This window comes from Odontomachus brunneus, unplaced genomic scaffold (genome assembly GCF_010583005.1).
Source record: "Odontomachus brunneus isolate Ranch 3 - 2012 unplaced genomic scaffold, Obru_v1 Obru_scaffold_020, whole genome shotgun sequence".
In the NCBI taxonomy this organism is placed as follows: domain Eukaryota; kingdom Metazoa; phylum Arthropoda; class Insecta; order Hymenoptera; family Formicidae; genus Odontomachus; species Odontomachus brunneus.
In genome coordinates this window covers 2,207,566-2,223,219 of record NW_022639470.1, presented here as the reverse complement: position 1 = coordinate 2,223,219, position 15,654 = coordinate 2,207,566, and the positions used below count along the sequence as shown (strand labels likewise).

The following is a 15,654-nucleotide window of genomic DNA, read 5'->3' as shown; positions in this document are numbered from 1 at the left end:
CTGTCAAAGGAAGCGTTCCATAAGAATAAGAAAATGAACGATAATATCGCAATAGTAATATTAGTTAGGGTTTATATTAGTGCTACAACAGTGTTATTTGCGAAAGGGACATAGGTTAGTACAATTGTGCCGTAAATTCGACTATGAAGTATTTTAGTAATAAAATATATATTATTTTGCAACCAAACATAATAGCGATTTTCGTGTTATAAATCATCCGGCTAGCATTAAGATATAAGTTTGTCTTCTATTTAATTATACACGTAATTTTTTTACAATATTTCAATAATTACAATATTTATTATTTCAAGAGATTTAAATAATTTTGCTTTGAGACGGAAGGGCTTATAACAGACCATATATAATTTGAGGATTGCATATTTTCTCTTTGTTTGTCGTTACTTTAATTTTAATTAGTTCTTTTCACGTGATACGTAAAAACAAGATTATTTAAATCTCTTAAAATAATAAATATTATAATTATTTAAATATTGTTAAATATTGAAATATTGTTAAAAAATTGCGTGTGTAATTGAACAGAAGACAAACTTATATATCTTGATGCTAGCCGAACGATTTATAACATGAAAAAGAAAAGATAAAAATAAAAAGAAAAACAATAAATGTATGTCTTTGGGATACTGAATGTTAAATGTTGCTCACTATTCATTTCACCTGATTATTTTCTCAAATTTAGTCTCAGCGTTATATAATAATACTGTTTAGATTAATGAGACCTTGGTTATAACGACATGATATTCGCATTGGCGCCCACGGCTAGAGTACAAAAGAAGACAGTACAACATTTGTATGGATTCACTGAAAAAATATGTAAGAATTAAGTTATTTTATATTCTTCAATTTATTTATTTATGTAACTTCTCAATGCACGAAATTTAAACGTGAATGTGCTATACAATAATATACTGATTAAAAATATTAACATATTAGTGCAATAATATGAGTTGTAAAATGAATTAATATTTTTCTTAAAGTTTATATTGTTTTGGAAACAGATGATATAAAACTAAATGGAAGTATGTAATTTAAACTTAAATTTCGATCTCGCTCTAATGTCGCAATATAGTAATTACAGTATTTTTGCTTTGATTCAGTTAGAAAAAACAACTGGCCATGTTGGATCTTCTAATAGCAGCTTCTAAAGAAAATCATTTGAGTGATTTAGATATCAGAGAAGAAGTAGATATCTTCATGTTCGAAGTATATATTTGTGTAATTTTTTCTCGATAGCTTATTATACAGGGTGTCCCATTTTAAATTACGCATCTGAATATCTCGTTAGGGGAGCCACCAATCCGAAAATAATCCTTACAAAAGTTGTTGGGTTCGGAGGGGGACATCGAATGGTGATTTTCAATTTTACCTTGACCTTCAAATAATCTTGAATGTCAAGGTGAAATTGAAAATCACCATCCGATGTCCCCCTCCGAACCCAACAACTTTTGTAAGGGTTATTTTCGGATTGGTGGCTCCCCTGACGAGATATTCAGGTGCGTAATTTAAAATGGGACACCCTATATGGAGAGACCTAATACACAAACTGATTATAGGGTCATGACACAACAGTGGTGGCTCTATGCTTCACTCTGTTGCTGTTAGCAGAATACAAGAATATTCAGATACTTTTGTCCATAAAAACATGGGATGTAACAAAAGACAACTGATGAATTATATTCAACCACTAAGTCGTTAATTAATTTCAAAAAGATAAAAACTTAAAATATTCATCGCTGTGTATTTTTTTACACACTGAAATTAATCGAACGAGATTAATCAGAAACAACTATCCTTAATATAAATATAAGTATAGGATATTTCATCCGCCCATTAAATACATATTTATTTTTTATGGAAAATAAGATCAGGAAGTCCTGAACTATTTTCTTCTATCATACTTAACAGAGCAGTTATTTTTAAATAAATTTCAGCTAATCAGCGCCATCCTTTAGACGGGCTCATGTGTAAGCTACGCGTCTGATAATATACGTGAGCGCTGTAGCGGCGAAAGAGTTGATTAGCTGGAATTTATTTAAAAATAACTACTTCATTAAAGTTGAAAAAATACTTCAGGACTTTCTCATTTAATTTTCCATAAGGAATAACACTATGTGCTTAGAGGAAGGGAGCAGATAACACTGATATATACACTGTCTGTTAAGAATTTCCAGACACCTATAAATAGGGGAAAGTAAAGGAGAAACGAGAGAAATACTAAGCTAATCTATATTATTATTTTATTAAATATATTTAAATATATTTTTTAATATATATTTTAATATATATTATATATATATATATTAAATATAATTAATATAATTAATATAATTATAAATATATTTAATATATTTAATATATATTATATATTTTTTAATATATATTAATAATAATATATTTTTTAAAATAGATATTTCAATTACACACTGAACAAAAATATATTCTAAGTATTATAAACTCCAACATAAACTATCTTTTCTTCAATAGGGACCAATTGGACCGTAAAGTGCGTAAGAATTGTCTATCATCTGTTTCAACATTGTGGGAAGTTCTTCAAAAGGCCTGGGATAATATCTCAAAAGATTATTTGGAAAGTCTTGTAAAACGCATGCCAAGACTGGACAAAGCTGTGATGAAAGCAAAAGGCGGATTCTTTGAAAAGAAGACAGTTTAAGTTCTTGTTGGAGTTTATAATACTTAGAATATATTTTTGTTCAATATTTTTGCTCAATGTGTAATTGAAACATCTATTTTAGAAAATATTTAATAAAATATAGATTAACTTAGTATTTCTCTTTTATTATCCCCTCTCTTTTATTGTCCCCTATTTTATAGGTGTCCGGAATCTTTTAACGGGCAATGCACGTAGACAATTGCTGAAACTATTTCTTTGTGTATACATGAAAATATAATGGAGTAGTGAGGAATGCAATTCTAATCAGTGTTGGTGGTAGGATCGCGTCAGGGAGGAAGTCAATACAGTGATGAAAGAGTGTGAAAGGAAGTTGACTATAACGTCGTTGCAGAATCTATCATATTTAGAAAGATATTTGAAGGAATCGGCTGAACTCCAGCGTGCATTTCATAGTACGAATTACTGGGGAGAATGTATAATTACGTGATAACAGCAATAAATATTTATGAATGTATAAAAATATTCTAAATTTTACGTTTTAAAATTGTCAGAATTAAATCGGAATGATAATATGATATATTTTTCATACTTTTTTATATGTTAGCATTATAGTAATATTTAATCATTGTTTACAAATTAGACCTAATTATATAATATATTTTACAGATTCATATATAATACCTCGTGGAACAATTACACATCTCAATATCTATGACGTTCATACAGATCCCAATTTCTGGCCGAATCCCCATGTATTCGATCCAGATTCGATACAGATTCTTACCTGAAAAAATACAAAAGCGTCATTCTTATTCGTACTTGCCATTCAGCGCGGGACCACGAAACTGTATAAGTAAGCTAGTGCGATGCTTACGCTTTTAGATGTGAACAGTTTCTAATGCACAAGTTATAAATATGTATATGTATGTGGCACAGGCCAACGAGTTGGAGATGAAGGCTATAATAACTTCTCTCGTGCACAATTTTAACTTGGAACCTATCGATTATCTAAAAAACATAGAGGTGACAGCTGATCTAATGCTACGACATCCACATATGGAATGCAATCATCCGCTGAATGTAAAGTTTGTCTCAATAGAAGTCGCTTGAAGCTAGCACAGACTTTACGCGTGCGCGCGCGTGTATATATGAATTTAATATTATGATTATAATGGATTTTATATGCATAAATGGTGTATTTGCGACCGAAACCATGAATTTTTAAAAAGTTAAACGAAGTGCCAAAGTTTATACTAAATTATTTTGCATATTCTTATTTAGCATATATTTTATCCTTAATTTAAATTATCATTAAGTTGCATTTTTGCAACTTAACAATAATTTAAAATAAGGATAAAATATATGCTAAATAAGAATATGCAAAAATGCAACTTAACAATAATTTAAAATAAGGGTAAAATATATGCTAAATAAGAACAGAGAATAAGGTTTTAAATAAAAAACGTAATTAAAAACATACTTTAACGTTATAGCTGGATTGTATAACACGGTGATGTCACCCGACAAATTGAAAACTAAAACTGAGAGAGTTAATTCATATTTAGTGTTAGATTTATCTGTACGTATAAAAAATCGTATGCTGAATTATGTTATTATATGACTATTATTATTTAAGAAATTTTACTGTATCTAGCGTCTATTTTTACCACCTATTTCGAATTTTTTTTTCTTTTTCTTATTTAGTGTTCATATTTTAACAGATTATATTCGCACAAAAGAATAGTGAAATATTTTACTCGAATTATGTTCAAGTTGTAATTACTTTTGACATTCGAGTCGTATATGTTAAATCAGAATGACCAAGTTGGATATCGATAAGATATCGGTAAATGATATTTTTTGGGTCAATGTGCAAACAGGTCAAGAGATAATTCTTACGAAATAGGTCAATAGAGGATGTCAATACAGCTCTTATGATAACATTGTAGATAGATGACATTGTATATAGATTTATAAGAATATATACGCGGAAAACAGACTTTTCCGCTGTAGTGATTTACTAGAGTAGTACGTGCAAGAAGTGCTAGAAGTAAGAAGTACGGAGAGGCGAACCTGTGGTGAATATACGACATAAAGATGATTTACTTGGTCATTTATTAAATAATATACTGGAGATAGTCATTATCATTATAATACACTTGCTGACTCTTTAAGTATCCGTCTGGATTACTACACGACAAGATCGTACTTTCTCTCGCATTATCCGCTCACGTACTCATTTTCGATTATGGTTGCGATCTTTCAATGTAGAAGAAATTTATTTAAGATTTTTATAATAAATAGATGCCTGATATATTGTTAATAAAACTCGCTTATTAATTACCAAGCTAAAACATTTCAGTAAATATATTAAGATGGTGATACAATTGATCACGCGGTGTACAGGAAACGTATCTACATGTGTGAAGTCTGTTTACTTTGAATAAAATTGTATGTACTCGGTATAAATTGATAAATGTTAACGTATATATTTAAAATAATATAACTAAACCAACACTATACCAACTCTTGTTATCACTGAAGAGGGTCTGCGAAATGAGACCGAAACGCGTATGATTTTTAATAAAATTTGTTCTCATTGCGAGATTGTGTCACTATGGTTTAATAGTTTATAATAGCACTATACAACCTGTGCGTTAACTCTAATGGTCCTTAATTTATTGTTTTATATATATTTAAATTATCAGTTATGTTATCATGTTATGGATTTATGTTATCAGTACAATATCAGTTTATAAACGATAAGACTAATACTTAGCATTAATATTCGCTTATTTAACTTGTAAGCCTTTAAGTATCGTCATATTGATCCCAGCGAATTCTCGAAGTGTAATAGTTGTGATATTATTTTCCATCGCCATATTATACGTGTGATATTTACACATAATACATATAAAATTCTTAAAAAAAATCAAAATTATTTGTATAAAAATTTCCGTGTTCCTATAAAATTCTTGTATCTTCTTCAATCTTGTATCTTGTTCAATATTTCTTGTATATTTAAATATACGTTTTGTATTTATATGTATTTAGACAACAGTCACAAATACATATTTCCTATTGATAATATTATTTTTCTAGCTGGATTATATACCGTTCAATCGACAATTACACGATTTTCAGCTTTACACATAACGTATAAGATTGAAAATTGTATAAGTAATTCAATTATATTGGATTATAATAGTTCTCTAATTATAATAGTTTCTACTTTATGTGAAATGTTGAAAATGGTGAAATACTAGATTTAAGAAATTATATACAGGGTATAGCAAAAATACCGGAACGGCAAGATAACTCGGCGGAGGAGCATTTTAGAGAAAAATGTTTCAGACAAAAGTTGTAAGGCTTAAAAAAACGCATTCAACGATAGTAGTTATTTGACATAGGATGGCGTCGCCAAGGTCAGAACAAGGTCAACTTTGCTTTTTTAAATAGAAACACATTTTTTATTACGGCATTTTATTCAACGTAAAAACGCAAACAACTTTTGCTTGAAAAAATTTTTTATACGACCTCTATTTTCTAAGATATTTACGTAAATATCTTAGAAAATAGAAGTCGTATAAAAAATTTTTTCAAGCAAAAGTTGTTTGCGTTTTTACGTTGAATAAAATGCCGTAATAAAAAATATGTGTTTCTATTTAAAAAAGCAAAGTTGACCTTGGCGACGCCATCCTATGTCAAATAACTACTATCGTTGAATGCGTTTTTTTAAGTCTTACAACTTTTGTCTGAAACATTTTTCTCTAAAATGCTCCCCCGCCGAATTATCTTGCCGTTCCGGTACTTTTGCTATACCCTATATAACGTCGACTGTGTAGCAACCATAACTGATACTGACAATGATAAGTTATCGTTTCATGAACAACATTGAAGAAACAGATAATGAATGTTGTGAAAGATCCGTATAACATTTCTTGTTATAAAACTACCAACAAGTAGAGATATTTGATCCAACGTACGAGGGTGGTCTGAAAAGTTTCCGACCTCAACGTGAAGATAGCAGCACTTGTAAATAAAAGCTAGTGAATTTCGTTGTTCATCTGTTGACAGTTACTCACCGAAGTTTCAGCCATTTTGGACTCGCAGTTGTTATGTAACAGTCGTTTGAGTAAGTTGATGTGAGTGTTTTTGTGAAAATGGACAAAATCGAGTATCGAGCTGTCATTAAATATTTGTTTTTGAAAGGCAATACGCCTACGCAAATCAAAGATGAGTTGGATTCTGTGTATGGGGACTCTGCACCATCATTTACGACAGTGAAATTTTGGGCCGCTGAATTTAAACGTGGCCGTAAGAGCTTGGGAGACGATGAACGTTCAGGACGTCCAAAAACTGCAACTACCGACGAAAACATCGCCAAAGTTCACCAAATGGTGCTAGACGACCGCCGAATTAAAGTGAGAGAGATAGCAGAGGTTATGAACATGTCAAAAGAACGTGTTTGTCGCATATTAAATCAACATTTAGGCATGAGAAAGCTGTCCGCGCGTTGGGTGCCGCGTTTGCTCACGTTAGACCAAAAACGTGTTCGAATGAACATTTCCAACGCTCTGTTGGAGCAGTTTAGGCGCAATAAATCCGAGTTTTGGCGCCGATTAATTACTGTAGATGAAACTTGGATACACCATTATACGCCTGAAACAAAAATACAGTCCAAACAGTGGACTGCAAAGGGGGAACCGGCTCCAAAAAAAGCAAAAACTGTTTTTTCGGCTGGGAAAGTGATGGCGACTGTTTTTTGGGATAGTCATGGAGTTATTTTAATCGATTATCTTCAAAAAGGAAAAACCATTACAGGAGCATACTACGCATCATTACTTGACAAGCTGAAGGCAGAACTTGCGGGAAAACGGCCACATTTGCAGAAAAAGAAAATCCTGTTTCACCAAGACAACGCACCGTCTCACACCTCAGCGGTTGCCATGGCGAAAATCCACGAATTACGGTTTGAACTGCTTGACCATCCACCTTACTCACCAGATCTAGCCCCAAGCGACTTCTTTTTGTTCCCTCATCTAAAAATTGCGCTCGGAGGACAGAGATTTTCGTCAAATGAAGAGGCAATCACCTTCGTGAACAATTATTTTGCAGAGAAAAACGCCGAGTACTATTTCGACGGGTTACAGAGATGGGAGCATCGCTGGGAGAAGTGTGTAGATTTACAAGGAGACTATGTTGAAAAATAAAAAACAATTTTCAGAAAAAATGACTTGTATCTTTGTTAGGTCGGAAACTTTTCAGACCACCCTCGTACACATTTAAGTGTTCAGACGCGATACGTCGACATACCAAACGTTGTCACAAGTTCTTCAATCTCTCTTGTATTATATTTTTCTATGAAATTGTAAAATTATATATCGGTTCATTGATAAATGCATGAGTGTTTGCAATTATATTTTTTATATATTATCATCGATAATTCCTCGTAAAACAATATTCCGTTTCTTCTGTTGCAGCATAACCTTTGAAAGATAAAAGGAGAACGTGCGCGTGTGCGACGAAAATTTTAAATTGGTTAATAATTCAACGAACAATGATTACCGCTTTATTATTAACATGCCTCTTCCTCGCACTCTTGCATTATTATATCAATTATTTTGGGAGAAAAGGACGACTTATTAATCGTATACCGGGACATATATCACTTCCTATTATAGGCAATATTCTACATGTTTGTTGGCGTTCACAAGGTAAGTAAAAAATTATGTGAATCTTTACTTAATGAGTTATTGATTTGCTTATCACTCATATACAATGAAGAATTAAATTAGTATTTCTAATCAATATTTCATAGTAGCTTATTAGCGAGATGCAAGACGTTAATAATGATCAAATCATATAGCGATTTGCCGCGCGCGCGCGCGAATGGTACTGTAATAATAATAAACTTAATTTTGATATTCTTTATATTTCAGAGGGACTATGGTTGTTTATATATGAAAAAGTGATGAAAAATCACTCAATCACTAGGTTATGGTTTTTTACGATACCCAACGTTCTCACTTATGATCCGAATTACATAGAGGTTAAGCAATTATCACAGAAAATATATTCATCTTATTGACCATGTAGCATTTTTACTAAAAATGACTAAATTCGATATGTATAGCTTCAATTCAAAACAATACATATATTTCCCAGCATGCTACCTTCTATTTTTTAAATTTCATAATTTAATACTAACGATGAGATTTTTAATTTTGTGATATCTATGATTTTAGAAAATACTAAGCAGCTCGAAAAACATTGTGAAAGGTTATGTTTACAAATTTTTACATCCTTGGCTAGGCGATGGCCTTCTTACTAGCACAGGTAATATTATCGAATTAATAATAGCGCACAATTTATCTTTGCACGTGTAATTATTGTTAAGATAATTGTCGTTTCCTCCGATAGTCTTTGAGAAAACAAATAGCAACACTTTAGAATATAATTTATGTAGGGAAATAAATGCTATATATTTATTACATTTATATACTGTTTATATAGGAGAGTAAATAAATTTTATATAGGAAAAAGTTAATATCTGTGTGTGTACGCCAACGCACATTGTGCTACGATTTATCAAAGAGAAGTTACATAATTATCGTTTAACTTTTGATTATCAAGCATGATATAAATTATAGGAATATTTATTTTCTATATACATATGTGCATATGCAACACGATAAACATAAAAAACGAGAATAATATTCATATATTTATACAAGATGCTTAAAAGGTTTCGGAATAATCTAAATCATTTAAAAAATTCAAAATGACTCTCCTTGAAAAGATCTTAGCGCGTCATAATCACAAAGTCAAGCTAATAAACATTATTATAAGTTCTTCTTGAAACCTTAAAATTTTTGTCTAAAATACCTTTTGTAAAATAGTTCCTTTTCGAAGTATTAAAAGACTTCCGGTACTTTTAAATACCCTATATATATATGGCGAAATATTATTTTATCTTTACTACAGGCATGAAGTGGCAAAAAAGACGGAAATTGCTGACACCTGCATTTCATTTTTCTATACTGAAACAGTTTGTTGAGGTCTTTGTTGAAGAAGGCAATAGCGCAGTAGAACTTTTGAATCATGCGGAAGAGTCAATTATTGAAGACGTGCAGTTATTTACCAGTTATCATACATTAAATGCAATATGTGGTATATACATTTATAATTATATATATTTTTTTCTTTTTCTTTTTGAAAAGAAAAAGTTAATTAAACGTTTATATTATATTCACAATAATTTTCATTAATTTCATCAGTTTTTTTGAAAATTACACATTTTAACGTTTTTGAAAGGAAAGACAGTCGAAGATATAATTTGTTAATAAGAAATTGTTTTCCGACTTAAATTGAAGTATTTTTCTATATCTTACCGTTTTCGAGTAATATATGATGAATTACTTGTATACAGTAATAAACTACTGTAAATAATATGACCAACAAGTAGAAATTTATATGTCTTCAACAAGTTTATTTGTAGAAACTTCCATGGGCGTTTCTTTGAAAGATATTGGTCGGTTTGAACAAGAGTATCGTCAGTCAATTTTTAATATGGGTAAAATCCTAATCGCTAGGTAATTTATAAAAGAAATTAACGTGTACTATTTAGAAGTAATACAATTTGTTCCTCTAGACATATTTAATTTTGTATAATTGCATTTAGAGTTTTTAAACCGTGGCTTGTAAGCGACACACTATTCAAGTTAACGTCACTGAGTAATATGCAAGATAAATATTTGAATATATTGCACTCATTCACCGAAAAAGTAAGTAGCCATAATTATATCATTTAAACGTTTAAGTAAAGTTTTTTCTTTTCTATAAATAAAAAGTATCAATCTGTGCCAATGGGCTAAGTAAGAAATATTTTTTGCAGTACGATAGCATAAGTGAACGTTGCAAGTGCGGTTTTATGTTTCATTTTCTCGTAGATTATTGCAGAAAGGAAAGTTTATCACGAACAAACCGGTAGACGGTACTTAAAATATTTTGAAAACAATACTGAAACTGAAGACATGAAAGTGACAGGTATGTTCGGAATATAGAATAATTGTGTGTGTGTTATGAAACAATTTCCTACAAGTTATGTCATATTTGTTTAAGTTAAAAAGAAACGAATGGCCCTCTTAGATATTTTGATAGCGGAATCTCATAACAGTGGGTTTACTGATTTAGATATTAGAGAAGAAGTCGACACCTTCATGTTCGAGGTAAACGCTTTAGTTTTGTCAAAGTGTTAAAAAATATAACAAGAACTATTTTATAAAACTATTATATAAAAATATAACTGCGTTTCTGTTTAGTTACTATATGCTATAAGCTAATCATTTCAACAAAAGCAACAATATATGTACTTTGATATAAAACATTTCTTCGGAATTTTTCTTATTTGCGTGTATTATTGCTATTACTTATTACTGTTATTTATTACGGTTATTACTGTTCGTGTGTGTAAAATCGAATTAATTGTAAAAAGTTCTTATTATTACAGGGTCACGATACTGTAGCGATAGCTTTATGTTTTAGTTTATTACTGTTAGCTGAACACAAGGATATCCAGGTATATTTTTCCCCTATTACATAATTAGATATCGATCAATGTAAGTTACCAATCAATGTACACATAATTAAATAAGCTTATTTATTTATTCCATATATTTTGTAAGTTGAAGTTTTTGTAAAATAATTGGAGGTAACTTTAAATTTGGAAAAAATCATATGTGTGACAAATTCCTTACAGCGTTCCTTTCTCTCTGAAGAAAAATTGTCTTAGAAATATAGGAACACTGGCACTTTGGATTTAATCAACAATCAGTATGTATGTAAACAATATGTAAAATATAAACTTATGTTTCTAGGACCGTGTGAGGAAAGAAATTTCTGAAGTAATGCAGGAGAATGATGGGAAACTTACTATAAACGCGTTACAGAATCTACCATATTTAGAGAGATGCTTAAAAGAATCGATAAGAATGTATCCTAGTGTTCCTATTATATCGCGCGAATTGTGTGAAGATGTGCAATTAAGTGAGTAATTAGTGGATTTTTATACATATATGACAATATTTTCTGTATAGATTATGCGTAAAACTACAAAGAAACGTAAATAAATATGCCAAATTAATAAACTGCATATTAATACTTCAACATTAGAAAGAAGGATTCATTATTACAATAAAATTTTTATAAAAATATATTTTCTTTATTTTATTGTAATAATGAATTATAATATTTTTCAGAGTTGAATTTTTTTCCAACTTGCGTTATTAAATTAAACTCAATTTTATCAGTTATTTTTCTCGCACTGGAAAATTGTCATATATGTACAATATAATTTATGTATATATTTATTTTTTAAACTTTTCATTGCTGTTTGTAAAATGTACTATGTTTATTAATGTTAGATCCATATGTGGTACCAGAAGGCACAACGGTGCATCTCTATATCTATAAACTTCATCACAATCATAATTTTTGGCCGAATCCGGAGATATTTGACCCAGACAGATTCTTACCTGAGAAAATGAGTAAACGTCATCCTTATTGTTATATACCGTTCAGTGCAGGACCACGTAATTGCATAGGTAATTTGTAAGATATTAATTTCTTATTCAGCGAGTAAATTTTAATGGATTTACGATTGTTAGGCCAACGATACGCCATGTTAGAGTTAAAAGCTTTAGTGGCTCCCATGGTGTACAACTTCCACTTGGAACCTGTTGATTATTTGAAGGATGTCAAATTAAAGTTTGATTTTGTACTACGTGCTACACGTCCGATTCGCATGAAAGTCATTCCAATCAAACGCACATAGTTATCTCATACGAATAATGATTCATAAGAAAAAAAATCTATTCAAGCAAAATGTTATATTTACGTTGGTAAGGTTTTATAATGCTAATTGGAAATATAATTATTATACGTAAATAATATATTTTATGAGGAACGTGCAATTAAACGAAATAAAAAAAGAAATATTTCCTTCACATGAAAAACAAGATGCGCATAGTAGGACTTTCCGGCAGAAAGTTATTTATTAACTAATTAATTTATTAATAATTAACTAATTAACTAATCAACACTTATTAATTAATAATGTTTATTTAGTCCACACGAATACCACAGCAGTGACCATATAATTTCAGAGATCCATGAATTTGGATTACTGCGCGATGGTATCATACCCAAGGATAATTTCAGGAGACGGCTCCTTTTCTCCCCGACATTAGCGATAGACCTGAGAAATTAATCGTTCTGACAGTAGCTTAACGTGTGACCGGAGTAATATATCAAACAATGCCTGAGAAACGACCGGGGTTAATATTGCTGTGGTATCATTTGTCACGTAATAATGTTTCGAATCTGATAAACTCTCTCACCAGTGGGTATAATTTGTACTTTATTACATGACCCTCTTATCTAAAGTACGATGTAAAATATATCCATGATGCGTTTAATGTTGCAATAAATTTATCAGATATGGCGCACTTGCGTTTTAGAATCTTTATCGATTAACGAAGTCGTAGAACGCCCGAACTTGGTCAATTAGAACAGATATTCGTGTTAAATTTGAATTGTGGAAGTATAATAATGTTTGACAATGTAAATTATTTAAAGAAATATACATATTTCGTTAACATAATTATTACTTTCACATTTCGGTGTGTGAGGATAATATCTTGCGTTTAGATTTAATTGATCAAGTGTCCGCGCATTCTATGATGTAATACTTAAAGCCTGATCTACAATATACTCTTTGCGTTCTGTTGTTTTCTGTCTTTTTCTGGCTTAAAACTTGATCTACAATGTGTTATTTGCTTCTTGTTTTTTTTTCTTTATCTCTTTCTGACTCACACCTTAAGCCTTAAACTAAAAGAAGACAGAGAACAAGAAACAGAAAGCAAAGAGCACATTGTAGATTAGGCTTAAAACTTAAGGTTTGAGTCAGAAAGAGATAAAGAGAAAGGAGCAGGAAGCAAAGAACATTTTGTAGATCAAGCTTTAGAGCCATTAGAGGCGTAAGACACAATTAACGAAGTACTTTATGGACCGTCAAAGCGATCTCGAAGATTAACGCGTCTATTGATCGATCCATGTCGCTCGTTTGTCAATTTTACCATTACAGTATTGAATTGCACTGAATTCCACCAATTATGTGTAATCGCGGTTCGATATCATTATTACGAGCAATTGTAACCTCCTGATGCGTATTCGTTATTATAATAAGCCTTTACACGTAATCGTTGGCGTTACCATCGATATCGCGCTGCGAATGCTCGCGGGAGAGTTGCGCGTCGCAACTTCGCCCGTTGTTATCCCGTAACAACCGTTCATTTCGGGTTACGGGCCGGGCGGACGGCAGTTTGGAGAACGTTACGTCGCGACTTTTAATTTATCGCGCGTTTGAGAGCGTGCAATCCGCGGCGAGTCACCGGTCGGCACGGAAACGCCGAACCGTTTTGAAATTACGCAATAAATTCAGCGGGGAGGCTCGGGGCGTAGCAGGCGCACGGTTTGGGAACGAGGCACGGAGGATACGAGTCGTCGTTAAATATTTCGCGAGAGCGAGAGCTCGCGCGCACTCGCGACTGATTTAGAGACGACGGCACGTGCGTGACGTACCTGCGTATTTCACGCGCACGACGCTCATCCGGCTGGGCCGTCCTGGCTGTTGCGCCCGTATACTTGCCGTTCGTTATCCTCTCCCTCTCTCTCTCTCTTTCTACGCGAACAATTGATTTTTGCGATAAGCGAAATAAGGGAAACGATACTCACTTGCCGGCGAGTTGCCGCGAACGTACGGACGACATGGCAACGAAAGAAGAAACGACAGAGTCGACGACGGGGCGCGAAGGAGGAGGAAAACGCGAACGGGATGGCGAAAGACGTGGCTTGGAGAGAAACTCCGGAGTTCCTGCACGGAAATTACAGATGCGGCGTGTTTCACGCTCGAGCGAAAGTGTCTGGCGAAAAGTACTATCGTTGTGTGTGTGTGTGTGTGTGTGTGTGTGTGTGTGTGTGTGTGTGTGTGTGTGTGTGTGTGTGTGTGTGTGAGAGAGAGAGAGAGAGAGAGAGAGAGAGAGAGAGAGAGAGAATATGGCAGATGGGGTAGAAAAGAGAGCGGCCGTGGGACTTTCGGGGCCTGGGACGTCGTTAATAGACGAGTGTCGGTATTCGTGCATATAATCAAGTGACGCAAAGCTTGTCCACGATGGAGACTTTTATGCTTCAACGATAATAATGGAAAATTGTATAAAGTAACTTCGATAAATGCGTTCGACTCGGTCGAACCATACTCGGTTTGTTACTATACGTAAGTTAAACTTTCTGTGTTGCGTTGTATCGTTAATTTCACTCGAGTAGAAAATTTAATTCTACATTAACTCTGCACATTCCGTCGAACTTGAAGGACCAATGGAAAAGCTTGAAGTAGACTGTACAAGCTATTGTCTTACTTTGATGTTGACGAGCAGTTATTTAATACGTTCGCTATCACAGTTAATTTGGAGAACTCTGCCCACAGACTATTTCGTATTTTTTTTTTTTACGTAATTATGTAAAAACAAACTTAGTTTGATAATGTAGACAGAATAAAAATTGTTACCGTCATATATGTGACGCTAGTAGCGAATATGTTAATGCCGTTTTTTCTTCTTGTATTGCGTTTTAAAGAGACTACTCTCCGTATATATTAGGTGGTAAACTTAGTTCCTGCAGTTTTTTTGTTTAAAACATTCATTTATTTCGACATCAAAAGCAAAAAATACATTAATCGAAGTATTTTCCCTCGCTAGCTATACATTTTTCCCATCTTTCGGGCAACGCGTAGATTCCGCGACGATAGAACGATTGGTCTTTTGATGCAATCCATTCGTCGATCCATTTTCACACATCCTCGTAATTTCTGAAGTGTGTATCCACCAAGCCGTGCTGCATCGACCGGAACAAGTAATAGTCCGAAGGAGCTAAGTCTGGTGAATACG

The 15,654-nt window shown here is 32.5% G+C and overlaps 2 protein-coding genes and 1 long non-coding RNA gene across 4 annotated transcripts in view; all 3 read left to right on the top strand.

Moving 5' to 3' along the window:
- Window positions 1–13,158, top strand: part of LOC116842030 — a 26,991-nt gene extending 13,833 nt beyond the window's left edge. The window contains exons 13-24 of the mRNA XM_032810670.1: window positions 8,139–8,367; window positions 8,593–8,702; window positions 8,899–8,989; window positions 9,638–9,823; window positions 10,152–10,245; window positions 10,335–10,437; window positions 10,603–10,699; window positions 10,775–10,881; window positions 11,163–11,231; window positions 11,530–11,698; window positions 12,076–12,255; window positions 12,319–13,158. Coding sequence (XP_032666561.1) covers window positions 8,139–8,367; window positions 8,593–8,702; window positions 8,899–8,989; window positions 9,638–9,823; window positions 10,152–10,245; window positions 10,335–10,437; window positions 10,603–10,699; window positions 10,775–10,881; window positions 11,163–11,231; window positions 11,530–11,698; window positions 12,076–12,255; window positions 12,319–12,485 — 1,602 coding nt within the window. The 3' untranslated portion in view covers window positions 12,486–13,158. The remainder of the gene's footprint in view (window positions 1–8,138; window positions 8,368–8,592; window positions 8,703–8,898; window positions 8,990–9,637; window positions 9,824–10,151; window positions 10,246–10,334; window positions 10,438–10,602; window positions 10,700–10,774; window positions 10,882–11,162; window positions 11,232–11,529; window positions 11,699–12,075; window positions 12,256–12,318) is intronic.
- On the top strand, window positions 17–3,890 carry LOC116841995. 2 transcript variants are annotated; one of them, XR_004377649.1, is made up of 3 exons: window positions 17–114; window positions 727–831; window positions 2,503–2,701. It is a non-coding gene; the product is annotated as an uncharacterized LOC116841995 (long non-coding RNA). The 2 variants fall into 2 exon arrangements; XR_004377648.1 differs by lacking the exons at window positions 17–114; window positions 2,503–2,701 and adding exons at window positions 3,317–3,503; window positions 3,587–3,890 and having other exon boundaries at window positions 729–831.
- LOC116841992 (cytochrome P450 4C1-like) lies at window positions 1,135–2,090 on the top strand. The gene is made up of 2 exons (XM_032810606.1): window positions 1,135–1,221; window positions 1,572–2,090. Exons 1-2 carry the CDS (start codon window positions 1,135–1,137, stop codon window positions 1,683–1,685), a joined length of 201 nt encoding a protein of 66 aa, XP_032666497.1. The 3' UTR covers window positions 1,686–2,090.
- Window positions 13,159–15,654: the final 2,496 nt, after the last annotated feature.